The sequence below is a fragment of the Hyperolius riggenbachi genome, chromosome 3, assembly GCF_040937935.1.
Source record: "Hyperolius riggenbachi isolate aHypRig1 chromosome 3, aHypRig1.pri, whole genome shotgun sequence".
Lineage (NCBI taxonomy): Eukaryota > Metazoa > Chordata > Amphibia > Anura > Hyperoliidae > Hyperolius > Hyperolius riggenbachi.
In genome coordinates, this window is record NC_090648.1 from 197,447,378 (window position 1) to 197,462,251 (window position 14,874).

Sequence of the window (14,874 nt, forward strand, 5' to 3'; positions counted from 1 at the left end):
AGACCCCCCCAGCAGGACATCCCCCCTGGCTAAATCCTGATCGGTGCTGCGGGCTGGAGAACCCACGCAGCACCGATATCAGGAAAATCCCCTGGTCCTTAAAGAGACACTGAAGCGAAAAAAAAATTATGATATTATGATATTATGTTTTGTATGTGTAGTACAGATAAGAAATAAAACATTAAGATCAGATACATCAGTCTAATTGTTTCCAGTACAGGAAGAGTTAAGAAACTCCAGTTATCTCTATGCAAAAAAGCCATTAGGCTCTAAGTTTCAAAGTCGTGGAGAGGACTGTCTTCTGACTTTTATTATCTCAAGTGTTTTCTTTTTCTCTGCCAGAGGAGAGGTCATTAGTTCACAGACTGCTCTGAAAGAATCATTTTGAATGCTGAGTGTTGTGTAATCTGCACATATTATAGAATGATGCAATGTTAGAAAAAACACTATATACCTGAAAATAAAAATATGAGAATATTTTCTTTGCTGCTAATCTTGTAGTAATTATTCATAGTACACAACCAATTCATTATATCATTTTTTTTTCGCTTCAGTGTCTCTTTAAGTGGTTAAAGCAAGAAGTTGGACAATGCTGTGAAGCTGAAACAGGTTCACCTCTTCTGGGAAGGCTTTCTTACAGCTTTAGGAGTTGGTTTATGGAAACTTTTGACTACTCTTCCAGGAGTGTATTGGACAAGAAGGTCTAAGTCAGTCTTGGCTCTAAATCATCCCAAAGGTCTCCTATCAGGATGAACCCCTGACCAGCACCCTCAGCCAAAACACACCTCATGTGCGTACGGGGCTTGTGTGGCTTCAACTTAGGGGCAGTTCACACAGGCGTCTGCTCGATGTTAAAGTCCAAGAGTAGGCTCGCACACCAGCTTCTCAATAGAGCAAAAGTGTTGTTTAATAATCCATAATATGTCAAACACAAAGCATGACAATTGTTTCGGGGCCACTAAGAGTCCCCTTCATCAGATACGTGCAAACGTTTGTCTGAACGTATCTGATGAAGGGGACCCTTAGTGGCCCCGAAACAATTGTCATGCTTTGTGTTTGACTTATTATGGATTATTAAACACTTTTGCTCTATTGAGAAGCTGGTGTGCGAGCCTACTCTTGGACTTTACTACAATTTTTGGATGTTTGCTTGGCATCCAAGGCTCAGCACCCTGGTATGTATGGAAAGGTGTGCCACTCCTAACCCTATTGTTGCATTGCTCGATGTTAAAGAGATGCCCTTCAATTCAATGAGCAGTTCCTGTACCGTAGTTTACCACAGTTTATGCAAATTATGCGTTCTTTAACCATTTCAGCCGCGCGGACGTGAGCTTCACGTCTGCAGCAGCTAGTGCCGCAGGGACGCGCTAGTCACGTCCCTGCAGTTTGGGGGGCCTGCAGGCGATCCTGCGGGCAAATGCCCGTGATCGCGCTGCTGCTGCTAGCAGGGGGATTGGCTGCAGGGGACAAAAGTCCCCTGTGCCAATCCGAGCATGTCCGCCGAGAATAAACACTGTTTTTGTTCAAAAACAGTGTTTATTCTTTACATACAGCCGCCGCGCTATCTCCTGCCGCTGATTTCCGCCGCCGATCGTTAAACTTATGGCTGGAAACAAGGTTTCCATTCATACACTCCCCGCCGCCACGGTGATCGGAGGCTACCGATGGAAGCCTACGTCACATCCCCTAGTTACAATGTAGTGATACATTGTATCCTATTAGCTTACATAGTACGCTAATAGGTTTTTTGCTCAGCGGGACATCTTGTGGCCAAATAGTAAAACACACCTACTGACTTTAAGGGGAAAAAAAATTGTATCTATGACAGGAGGGCATATAATTATTAAATAATGGCTCTGCTCAGGAATCATTATAGAAAAGCCAGACTGAATGCTCAATCAGGGATTTTATCAGGTCTGATAAGAAACAAGCTGTGCAGTGCAGAATAAAATAGAAAGCAAGGTAGGCGTTTTCTCTAATGTTCCCACTGATCTATATGGTAAAATACATGAGGGTGCTGCTTCGTCTCTGGTTCACTTTAAAATGAGTGATGGATGTAAAAAACTGAAAAAATTGATCTTTATTCCCAAATAAAATATTGCCACCATACATTGTACTAGGGAAATAATTTTAATGTTGCAATAATCGGGACAAATGGCCAAATAAAATGTGTGGATTTTAATTATGGTAGCATGAATTATTTTAAAAACTATAATGGCTGAAAATGATTTTTTTTCCATTTTTTTCTTATTCCAATAAAATTGCATTTAAAATAAAATAATTCTTAGCATAATGTACCACCCAAAGAAAGCCTAATTGGTGGCGGAAAAAAACAAAGTATAGATCATTGTATTGCGATAAGTAGTGATAAAGTTTTTGGGGAATGAATGGGAGGAGTTAAGCAACATGCCGCTCCCAGTGTCGCTTACCACCACATCTGTCTCCCTTCAGAGGTGAAAACCACCGGAAGTAGTTAACTGCTTTACATGAAAACAGAGGTGTAAACCCTATGGAAGCTGCCATATTGATTTGCTTTTTAAAAAATACCTGTCGACTGGCAGCCCTACTAATCTTTTTGTCAGTAAGGTCTAAATCTCACACCTGAAACAAGCATGCAGCTAATATCAGATTTGTCAGACATCTGATCTGCATACTTGTGCAGGGTCTATGGCTAGAGGCAGATTATCAGCAGGACATGACAGACCATGTGCATTATTTAAAAGGAAATAAACATGTCAGCCTCCATCTCTCTCTCACCTTGAGTTCCCTTTAAAGAGAACCCGAGGTGGGGATGAACGTTTAAAAAAAAAAAAAGCTACCTGATCCGGGGGCTGGGCGGATTAGGTAGCTGCCATCCATGCCGCTCCTGTGCCCTGCAGTCATTTTGTTTCATTTTCGTGACCTCTGGGGTCACGACACGAAGAGCTGCTCTCACAGAGTAGCATGCAGGGGGTGGGTGCGGCCGGTGAGAGAGAGAGCTCCCCAATGGCAGCTTTGGAAAGCCTGAAGAAATGCCCCTAAAGCTGGCCATACACTAGGCCGATTCCCCGCCGATCGACAGCAGATTCGATCACTGGGATCAAATCTGCTGTCACATCGTTCACGCTACACGCTAAATTTCGATATTTTAAATAGATCGATCCAGTCCATCGCTCCGTGAGGGAAATTACCGTCGATCACCCGTGGGTAGGGAGCGCGTCGCTAGTGGCGTTCGAGTGCCCGACAACCGACGCAATACAGCTGCAATACATTTCCTGCTCCGCCGGCGCGACTCCCTAGGTCTCCGCTCTGGTCTCCGGCATGCTTCATTTCTTCCTGTCCCGGCAGGAAGTTTAAACAGTAGAGGGCACTCTACTGTTTAAACTTCCCCCAGACAGGAAGAAGTGAAGCATGCCGGACCCGGAGCCCAGACCAGAAAGGAGAAGACAGTGGAGACCTGGGGAGTCGCCACCACCACCGATTGTGAACGGTTTCATGCTGAAATCGATTCACAATCTGTTGGCAGTAAAGGCAGCCATACGATCCCTCTCTGATCAGATTCGATCAGAGAGGGATCTATTTTGGTGGTCGAATCTGATGGCAAATCGACCAGTGTATGGCTACCTTAAGTCTCTCCTCCCTTACCATCTAGAATAGAGACCATATTTGTAGCCAATTTCAGGGGTAATGGGGTGGGGGGCAGAGAGTGGTGTGAGGGGGGGGGGGGCAATGACTCAGAGGTATGTCCTGCGGCAGGGAACAAACACTGACAACAATGACAGCACTGACAGCTTAGTCAATGCACATATAAGAGCAGACTAATAAAAAAAATTATAATAGGTAAAATATGAATGTTTAAGTTTAGTATTGCATTTCTGAATCTAATACAAACCTTTGTTTTTTGTCAATTTCTTTGTAGGAGTATCACTGCTGGAGTTTAAAACAATATTATCAGGATCCCCACCTTCCTCTTCAATTGCCTAAAAGAAAAACAAACGTTCAAAATTATAAGTAAGTAAAAAAAGCAACTAAATTAAAAACTGAGGAGAAATCACAAAGTGTAAACAACTGCAGCCCAGGGACATCATTTCTTAATAATGACAGTGGAGATGCACATTATATTCGGAGAGATCTGTTGGTCGCCATAAACTACAGGCCGATTTCCGATCGATTTTAGTATTAGATCTCTTGGGAATCTGCCTCGTGACGACGCATCCGTGGCTGCCCCCAGTGGTAATGTTTCCCTTGTGCATGAATTTACCTGTCTGCTGTCACGTGACGTGGTCTCCATGCATTTTCCGCTTCCTCCATTTGCGTCTCACATGCTGCCGATGTACAGCACGTGGTGCGTGTGTGACGTCACGCGCATGCCACATGTAGAGTGAAGTGCAAATTGAGAGAGCGGAAGATGCTCGAACACCCGGCAGACAATAGCAGACAGGTAAAATATAAATGCACGCACAAGGCGGCACAGCATGGGGGTTCCGTCAGGTTCGGCCCAATATCACACACCGTTACAGATGCACACCCTATCAAGCATGTCGGCACGAGATTTACCGGCTTGTCCAATTGATATGTGACCAATTTTGGCCTACAATTGGTCACATCTTCAATTGGGCATGCTCTTGGTGGCACCAATTTTCAGTTGATCGACCACCAAGTTGAGTAATGTATGGGCATCTTTACTCTTAACACTTAAAAGTCCATACCAACGACAAGATTTCATCTGTTAAAATTGTTTTAACCACAGTGTTCTCCTCAGGATTTTTTTCCAGCCGGGTGGCATGAAAAAGTAGCCGGGTGGGGTGAGGAGAGAATATTAGGCCAGCGCTTTTCTGCACAAAGGAAGTGAGCCGATGACAGCCGGGTGCTCATCAAAACTAGCCGGGTGCAGCACCCGGCTAAAAGAGCCTGGGGAGAACACTGTACATCGTGAAACAATCTTTTAAAGGAACCACAGTAAATTATGCTTACAGGTGGCCGATGCAGTGGGTACAAAAGAAATCATCTAACGCCAACTCAGTTTATCCACCACTGAATCCAGGTACCCAAAATTGTTCCCACTCCACAGCCCTGGTAGATATAACTGCAAGCTAGGGCTGCGCGATACATCGATTTTTAATCGAAATCACGATGTGCATCATGACGATTTCAGTACCGTCAGAGTGGCTATTTTTTTCATTGCGGCTGTTTTTCCGCGTTCCAATGCTGTCCCCAGCATTGCACGCGTACATCACCGGCTTGTTACTAAGGTGTGCTTCCTCCTTCCGGCCAGAAGGAGGAGTGAGGCACTGAATCGAGCAATGCATGGCCAGCTCTTTTCCTTTAGCTGCCTTGGCTATTGGCTGCGGTGAAGCACGCATTGTTTTCTCCGATCCACCGCACAGTCACCCAGGCTCTCTTGCACAGCGGGGACCAGAGAACACGTGGCAGAGAGATAAGACCACACACAGGCTGTATACAGCACACAGCGCAGCGTCCTGCTAAGGGCTCTTTTCCACTAAGAAATGCAATCGCGATCGCAATCGCGTTTCAATTTCCACCATGCGATTGAGCTACTATACTCAGTATAGTAAAGCTCAATCGCATCCAAAACGTGGCAGGATGACGATCGCGTTTTGACTAAAATCGCATCGCAATCGGATCGCACTAATGGAAATGGCTGCTGCAGTTTCCATTAGTTGAATGTACCTTGCGATTTGCGATCAGAATCAAATCGCACGGTAGTGGAAAAAGGCCCTAAAGCCACTCTAGTTGTCCGTTACACAGACAGCTCTTACCTGTAACGAGCTTTGCTGGCATTTTGAGGTCAAAAGGGCAGGATCCTTAAGGTCCGTACACACGCCGGGCGGATCGCTCAGAAACAGCCGTATCAGTCTGCAGACAGACTGTACACACGCCGGACTATCGCTGGAACGCCCACCCAGCGGGAGGTGACGACAGACCCGTCGTTGCCTCCAGTCCGGCGTGTGTACAGACCTTTAGCCTCGCATTGCATCAGATAGCAATATGGGCAGTGACACCAGTAATGACAGCAAAGATCAGATTACAGCTAGAGCTGTCTGTGTAAACGGACAGCTAGACTGGATTTAACAGGACTGTGCTGTATACAGTGAGTCTGTGTGTATGCTCTATCTGCCTGGTCCTGCTGTGCTCTCTGTCACAAGCTCTGCTTCATGCCCATGCAACTAACTAGCCTGTCTGCCTAGTGCTTCAGGCTTAAGGCCTCGTTCAGACTATATACGTTGCCGTGCGCATTTTGGCAGCGCGTATAGTGTGCGACACGCAAGAACGGTAGAAGGGCATAGACAGCCCTTCTACCGTTCCCATCATATGCGCTGCGTGGCAGCGCGATTGCGCTATCGCGTACTGCACGCATTTTTGGTGATCGCAGCGCAGATCCCACTCATTGCAATGAATGGGATCTGCCGCGCAGCGCATAGTAGCGCAGATGGCGTGCGATCGGACGCGTTGCGTTCCGATCGCACATCCATCTGCGCTAAATGATGTGAACGAGGCCTAACAGGGGCAGTTGCAGAGTAGTCATTGTAGCTGCAGGTGTTAAGTGTAGTGTAGCTGGGAATGGGGGCAGAAGGTGTTAAGGTAGTGCCTTGTAGCATCTAGCCTGTCTGCTTAGTGCTTCAGGCTTAACAGTGGCAGTCGCAGAGTAGTCATTGTAGCTGCAGGGGTTAAAGGGAACCAGAGAGGAATGATTTTTTAAAATAGAAAAAAAGAGTTTATACATACCTGGGGCTTCTTCCAGCTCCATAAGCCTGGATCGCTCCCACGCCGCCATCTTCCGCTTCCTAGATCCACCGGTACCGGGCCCGTCACTTCCGGCGGACTTGGCCAATTGTCCGCATCACAGAGGCTCCCTCCATACCCGTACGCATGCGGCTGCGCAGTAGGCAGCCGCACGTGTACCTGTATGGAGGGAGCCCACTGTGATGCGGAGAATTGGACGCGTCCGCCGGCCGACTGGCGGTAATGACGAGACCCGGTATCGGCGGTTCCAGGCAGCGGAGGACGGCGGCGTGGGAGCGATCCGTGCGTATGGGGCTGAAGGTAGCCCCAGGTATGTATATTTGATCCTCTCTGGTTCCCTTTAAGTGTAGTGTAGCTGGGAATAGGGGAAGAAGGTGTTAAGGTAGTGCATTGTAGCATAGCTGGTGGGCATCAGGAGTTAGCTTAGTGTGTTATTGATGGGAATCAGAGGTTAACATTGTGCAGTGGAGTTTAATTGGTGGGGCATCAAGATTCAAGTTAGCATAGTGTAGTGTATTGGTGGATCATCGGGTGTTAAGAGTGTAGTGGGGGCAATGTGAATTTAGTGCTAAAGCTTGAAGAAAATCGTTAAAAAAACGAAATCGCAATTTCAATTTTTTCCTAAAACCGTGCAGCCCTACTGCAAGCAGTTCTGAACTTGATAATTTTACAGTGAATGCACACATCCAATTTTGATTGGCCAATCACCACCTACTTGTAGTAAGATAGCTTACCAACACACACTGTTCATAGTGTTCAAAATCTGTTGGCCCTCTTGCAACATAGTAAAATTGGTGTGTATGCACCCTTAAGCTACATACACATGCTGGATTCAACTCAGCCGGGGAGGCTGAAAAACTGTCTTGAAATATAATCTACACATGTTCAGCGGCTGTCCAATTCAGGTATTCAGGCTTGATATACTTCACCAAGAATAACAAATTTAGAGAATTAAAAAATGATAAATCTTATTTAAACACCAAATCTGTGTTTTAGCAAATTAAAAGCAATTGTAAATGCTTGGAAATTGTTTAGAAGCAATTATGTACTAAAATTAAATATATATTTGTCAAGGGGTACTTGTGATGTTTGCTATGCTAGGGCAGTGTTCTCCCTAGAAATTTTTCTAGCCGGGTGGCATGAAAAAGTAGCCGGGTGGGGCAAGATTAGAGAATGCAGGGCCGGCGCTTCTCTGCACGATTCTGCTTATAGCAGAGGAGGAGAGGAGCCGATGACAGCCGGGTACTCACCAAAACTAGCCAAGTGGAGCAACCAGCTAAAAGGGAAGAACACTGTAGGGGGTACTTGGCAGTGTTCTCCCCAGGCTCTTTTAGCCGGGTGTTTCACCCAGCTAGTTTTGGTGACCACCCGGCTGTCATCGGCTCACCTTCTCCTCTGCTGTATGCAGAAAAGCACCAGCCCTGCATTCTGTTCTCACGCCCCACCCGGCTGAAAAAAATGTCTGAGGAGAACACTGCTTGGTGAGTACAAGGTTTTAAAAGGGGTACATACTAATAAAATGTTGAGAAACCCTGGCCTAAACAACCAGCATGGGGGATTTTAATCGACCCTTGATGCCTGAGCAGCCCCCAATTGCATTGCTTTCCCCACTCCCGTAAAGCCGCTCCCTCATGCGCTGCTAGTCATCCCTCTGCACCCCTTCCACGGTAACAGACATCGCTAGCCTGTACAGCATTGCAGCCCAAACTGTTGCCTAAGCAGTCGATACAGAGTCTCTGCTGGGGGACTGTCCTCGCATAAACACATCCAAACACCACCTTCGCCCTCCCAAAATAGTCCTTACAGTAAAGTTGCATATGAGCATTGCTACAATTACTGTGCCAAAGCCCCCTTTCACTTTGTGTCCCCATGCATCTCTGTGCATCCTCAGGATGTTGGGACAATTTTGCTCCATCCTCCGTAACAACACAGGGAGCAAGTTAGGGTAGAATGCTAGTCCACAACATCAATTCATAATCGACCACATCAGTAAATGAAAGAGGTGAAGGCAAGTGTAAGAAAAAAAAAAAAAAAAACACCTTCAAATAGTCCCCCGGTCTGGGCCCCCATATCACAGATCTATGTGTGCATTTGCCCACACACAAAAAAAAAAAAAGGGGGGGGGGGGAAGCGATATTTGGCTTACACTGTATATTTTGGCTTGTACACTGTACACAGATCGTATTTGTTTCTCAACGTTTTTATTAGAATATTCCTCACTTAGCTGTGCCAGCATGCATGTGCCGTAATGCATGTGAGTACAGAGATCTATTCACATCTAAAGGTGGCCCCACACACCATACAATTTTTTAAATATCTGTTCAATTTAAGAATAGCAATCAATTTTTCTGACTGATTGTAACACTTCAAAAATATGACCAATGCACCACACGTTCAATTTTTCCCCAATTATGATAAAAATGATTGGAAACTAAGAAAATTGCTAGGGTGTGTACATTAATTCACAAACTACACACCATACAATCTTTAGAAAAATTGAAGAAAAATTTCCAGCATTCCGGATAAATTTTTTGGGGAGATCCGATCATATTTATCGAATGGTTGTAAAATTGGATCATTTTATTGTATCGTGTGTGGCCACCTTGAGGACTACATCTCAGCATGCATTGCTAGAGTGCATGTTCATAAGGAACTGCAAAATTTGGCGCAGTGCGGACTCTCCTGCAGAACACACCAGCAGCCATATGTCCCGGGGCAAGAACAGCACCTTCCCCCCTCCTCCCTCAGGTAAAACCGATCACCATCCTACCCCTTTTTTTAACTGAACTTTGATCAAAAAACAGCATTTTGTTTTCTTCTCAATTGAGCATAGGGAACTATTATCTACAGATCAAGGGGTGTGCCATGGGGGCGGGGTTCGCTCCCTCATTCGCTAACCTCTTTATGGGAAGATGGGAACAACAGGTACTGGGGGAGGCACAGGATGGCCGAATCATAGTCTGGAGACGCTTTATAGATGATCTATTTGTACTCTGGAGAGGCAGAGAGGAAGAACTTCCCTTGTATTTTGAAGAACTCAACAAAAATGAAGTTAATATTGAACTCACTATGGAAGCAAGCAAAAAAAGCATACATTTTTTGGACTTAAACATTGAGAAAAGGGAAGACAGGCTAGTCACCACTACATACTTCAAGCCAACGGATCGTAACGGATATCTGTCGGTAAGAAGCTGCCATCACCCTAGATGGTTAAGAGCGGTCCCAAGAGGACAAATTATGCGAATACGCAGAAATTGTAGCGAGATGGAGGATTACATCACCCAATCACACACCTTATTGGAACGCTTTGTGGAAAAGGGATATAAGGAGGAAGACATACAAAAAGAAATTATGGAAATAGGAAGAATGGAAAGGAGAGAGTTGTTGGGAGACAGGGTTAGGGAGGGGGAGCATTTCAGTGATCGATTACCTTTTATTAGCGACTATTCAGTACAACATGGGCAGATAGAAAGTATTTTTAGGAAATTTTGGCCAATATTAAAAGAGGATGTAACATTAAAAACAATCTTACCAGAGCAACCTAACTTTGTATATAGGAGAGCAAGAAATCTCAGGAACATTTTAGCACCAAGTTGTGTGAACCCACCAAGAGAAGTCATCCCTTTTCGACAACAAAGAGGCTTTTATCCATGCAGAGGATGTGTGGGATGTAGGGAGGCAATATCGGTAAGATGTAATGAGGTGACATCAACATCTAAAGGAGGTACCTTCAAGATAAGGCAGAATATCACCTGCAACAGCAAAGGGGTTGTGTACATGCTTTGGTGTCAGTGTAACCTCCAGTATATTGGAAGGACGACCAGAACACTAAAGAGAAGAGTAGGAGAGCACATAGGTAACATCAGAAGAGGTTTTAAAGAACACAGCGTATCTGAACATTTCAGGATCTGCCACCAATCAGACCCTGCGACACTACGATTCTGCGGAGTAGAGAAAATGAGATATTCATGGAGGGGCACCAATAAAGTAAGAGACATATCTAAAAAGGAAACAGAATGGATCTATGCTATGGGTACTTTACAACCAGGGGGACATAATATTGATATCGACCTGAACTGCTTCATAGCTAACAGTTAAATGGAACAAAATTAATCAGGATAGATTCCTCCATATCTTGTGCGTCTAAGAATGACTACAGTTGGTGTACAAATTTTGACCATAAGAGGGTAGTGTCTGACATAGGAGGAAGATAGGACCCTAGTAGTATTGGTCTGCAGTGACCGAGTTTATGAGAATTTTTATTATTTTTTATAATTTACATTTATTTATATATGCAATAATATGTATTTTCAAATGCATGCTTTTTATGTAATTTGTATTTGCCATATATTTGTGATGGAAAACAAGCTTTCCCCTGTGTTACAATGGAGGGGGGAAATGACAGCCAGCTTGCTGTCCACAATGAGGCGCACAGTCACGGGCACTTCCGGGTGAGGCAGAACAACTAGCCAATGAGATGCGCGCGACGGGGGGGGAATGACGGCGCGCACTGCGGCCACCATACGCGGAAGGCGTACCCTTTACAAGCCTATATACACTGACAGCCGAGTAGCTAACCACGCCCCTGATGAGTCACACGGAGTGACGAAACGCGTAGGGTGGAGCTACCTCGGACTGTCGGAAGCACGGAGTGCACAGCGTGGGGAACGTACTGGCCAAACGATTCACCATTCCACTACTCTGTGCGGACAACCAGCGGGAAGCGGAGCGAACCAACGGGCCTGACCGGGAGGCACGGGGGAGAGCCCGTAACCAAAACTCTGAGCGCTGTTATTGCTCCAACACATTGTGAGTGCAACTTTTTTAGCATTAAAGAGTATCTTATTTTATAAACGGAGCTGTACTATGTGAGGTTTTTTTACCCCATGAGACACATCTAGATCAACAACGACTGACAGCAACAGGAGGAAGAGGATCTGTGGAGGATCTGATTGAGGGGGATCATACATGAGCGAGTTTTGACCAGTCTTGCAGTGGTCACACGGACAGGGTGAGTGCAATTATACACAAGAGGCTGATGTGTTTGCTATATATGGTGGAGCGCTAACTACGATAACAAGAGATCAATTGAGCATAGGCAGAAGCAGTGCACAATCAAATGTCATGTTTTGCACACACAGGAAAACTTGTATACATTACTCATCAAGCAGTTTATTAGTGCAGAGTGTACTATATAAATGCCTTTTACACCAGGGCTGTGAAATTGCTACAAAGATTATCCGACTCCTCAGTCTATAAAACCAATTCCAACTCCAGGTACCCAAAAATTGCTCAAACTCCTCAGCTGTTTTACACGCATTGCTGGTCTTCAACTTGCCCAGTTAGTCCATTTAAAGGTGACCATATACTATGTGATATTCCCCAGTAGGTTCGATCACTGATCAAATCAGCCAAGGATTGATGCCCCAAATTGTCACCCAATTATAATTGTGATCGCATTTTGGGGAAAATTGACTGACATTACTGATCAAAAACATTTTTGTTGGTCAAAAGAGGGCAGACAGGTGTGGCGGTGTGTATGTGGGCACCCTACAGCTGCTTAAGCCTCCTACCTGGTCCACTAGCAGAGCATTAGCACTGCTGGCACACTCCCTCCTGTGTGCTGCCATCACCTCTCAGTGTCCATACTCCATACATGCTGCTGGGTCATGCGGTATAGGCACCAGGAGATGACAGAAGGGAGCATTCCAGCCGTTTAGGACAGTGCTGGGGCACCAGGCAGAGTACTGAAAAACAGGAAGGGGGGGGGGGGGCGGAACCTGGGGGAGTGGCGCAACTACTGATTTTTAATAGATTTCAAGGTGAAATTTAAGTGTGTGGCAATGACAGATCACCCTCTCTGATAAAATGTCAGAGAGGGATATATCATTTTGGGAGTCAGGAGAAAGCATTTGACACTGTCAACCACACTACTCCTACAGATCCTTTCATCTATAGGAATAAAGGACCTCGCTCTCTCCTGGATATCTTCCTACCTCTCAGGAAGGTCTTTCACTGTTTCTTATTCAGATCAGGCCTCCTTTTCACATCCTCTGTCTATAGGGGTACCTCAAGGCTCTGTCCTCGGTCCCCTCCTCTTTTCCATCTACATGCACGGTCTTGGTAGCTTAATCAACTCATTTGGTTTTCAATACCACCTATATGCAGATGATACACAACTGTACTTCTCGGCCCCAGACCTTAACTCCCTCCTCACACGGGTTCCAGACAGCCTGTCCGCTTTATCCTCTTTCATGTCCTCTCGCTTTTTAAAACTTAATATGAATAAAACTGAACTAATAGTCTTTCAACCATCCCTGTCCACCTCTTTGCCTGATATTACAATAAATGTTAACACATCTATAACTTCAGTTCCCAAAGCACGGTGCTTAGGAATAATATTTGATTCTTCTCATTTATTCCGCACATTAACTCCCTAACTCTGCGGCTGCCAGAATTATCCACTCCTCCCATCGCTCCACCAGGGCGGCTCCCCTCCGTGAATCCCTCCACTGGCTTCCTATCCAGTCCAGAATCAGATTCAAGATATTGTGTCTGACCTACAAATCCATCCACAAAACCTGTCCAACCTACATTTCTGATCTTATTCAGAGATACACACCAAGCCGCTCACTCCGCTCCTCCAATGAACTTCGCCTGACCGTCCCCCGCATCACCCAGTCCCATGCACGCCTCCAAGACTTCTCAAGAGCCGCTCCGACACTATGGAACTCCCTACCTCCACCCATTAGGGCAGCCCCCTCCTTCAACACCTTCAAGAAGGCCCTCAAAACTCACCTTTTCACTCTTGCCTACCACCCCTCACAATTGCTCTAAACCCACAGCCGAACTCTGGTCCCCTACCTCTCGTGTCCCTACCTCTCCCTCTAGATTGTAAGCCTTTGGGCAGGGTCCTCACTCCTTTTGTGTCCTACCTGATCATGCACCTCTATTACTGTGCACCCATGCTATGCATTTGAGTGAACCTAACTTGCCTAATCTCCATGCTCCCATCCAGTGACTAAGCATTACCTTGTACTCATACTGTGCTGTGTGATCTGGTTTTCTTGTATTCCTGTATTGTCATATTGCTGTTTGTCACCCCTAAATATTGTCTGTAACCTAAATTAATGTCCAGCGCTGCGTAATATGTTGGCGCTTTATAAATACAACAAATAAATAACCAGCTCCTGTCATCTCCAACTCAAAAACATAGCACGTATCCGACCTTTTCTCTCTCATGACACAACCAAAATGTTAGTACATGCTCTTATATCTCGATTGGACTATTACAATATATTGCTTGGTGGACTTCCAACTAACCGACTAGCACCGCTCAATTCTGTACTGAACTCTGCTGCTCAACTCATTCATCTCTCCTCTCGCTCTTCCTCTGCTGATCCTCTGTCAAGCTCTTCACTGGCTAGCAATTAACCAGAGGATTCAGTTCAAACTCTTAACCCTAACCTACAAAGCTCTCCACAATCTCTCTCCCCTGTACATCTCCTCACTAGTCTCCAGATACCAACCAACCGCAATCTCAGATCTGCACACAAACTTCTTTTATCCTCTATTACAATTACCTCCTCACATTCACGTGTACAAGACTTCTCACGTGCCTCACCCCTCCTCTGGAATGCCCTTCCGCAGCACATCCGCCACTCTCCCACCTTTGAAATCTTTAAATGCTCTCTCAAAACCCACCTTTTCCAAAAAGCATATTCTCTAGCGTAGGCCATGCACCCACTAAGTAACCTAATTGCGCACTGACTGTATATATACTGTATACTTCCCCCACCTCTTGTTTCCACCCCATTCCTTTAGATTATAAGCTCGCAAGGGCAGGGCTCTCACCCTTTTGTGTCATTGAATGTTATTACTTTAATTGCTTGCACTCTGTTCGACACTTAGGGCTAGTTCACACTTGCTTTAAAAACGTATCCTTAGCTACGTTTTTTGTCCCGGACAAAAAAAAACTGAGCCACGGATACCAATGTTAAAAATAGGAACAGTACACACTCAAGTTAAAAACGTATCCGGGTGCGATCCGCGGAATACATTTTTAAACCCGGAACGCAGAGTCCGGACTTGCAGCATTTTTCACGGACCCGTATACACGTACGGATAGTG

General features: G+C 45.4%; 1 protein-coding gene across 3 annotated transcripts in view; it reads right to left on the minus strand.

Annotated features, from left to right (window-relative positions):
* Positions 1-14,874, minus strand: part of SLTM (SAFB like transcription modulator) — a 116,412-nt gene that overhangs the window by 83,391 nt on the left and 18,147 nt on the right. For all 3 annotated transcript variants that reach the window (XM_068275523.1, XM_068275525.1, XM_068275524.1), the window contains exon 2: positions 3,872-3,959. In XM_068275523.1, the coding sequence (XP_068131624.1) occupies positions 3,872-3,959 (88 nt within the window). The remainder of the gene's footprint in view (positions 1-3,871; positions 3,960-14,874) is intronic.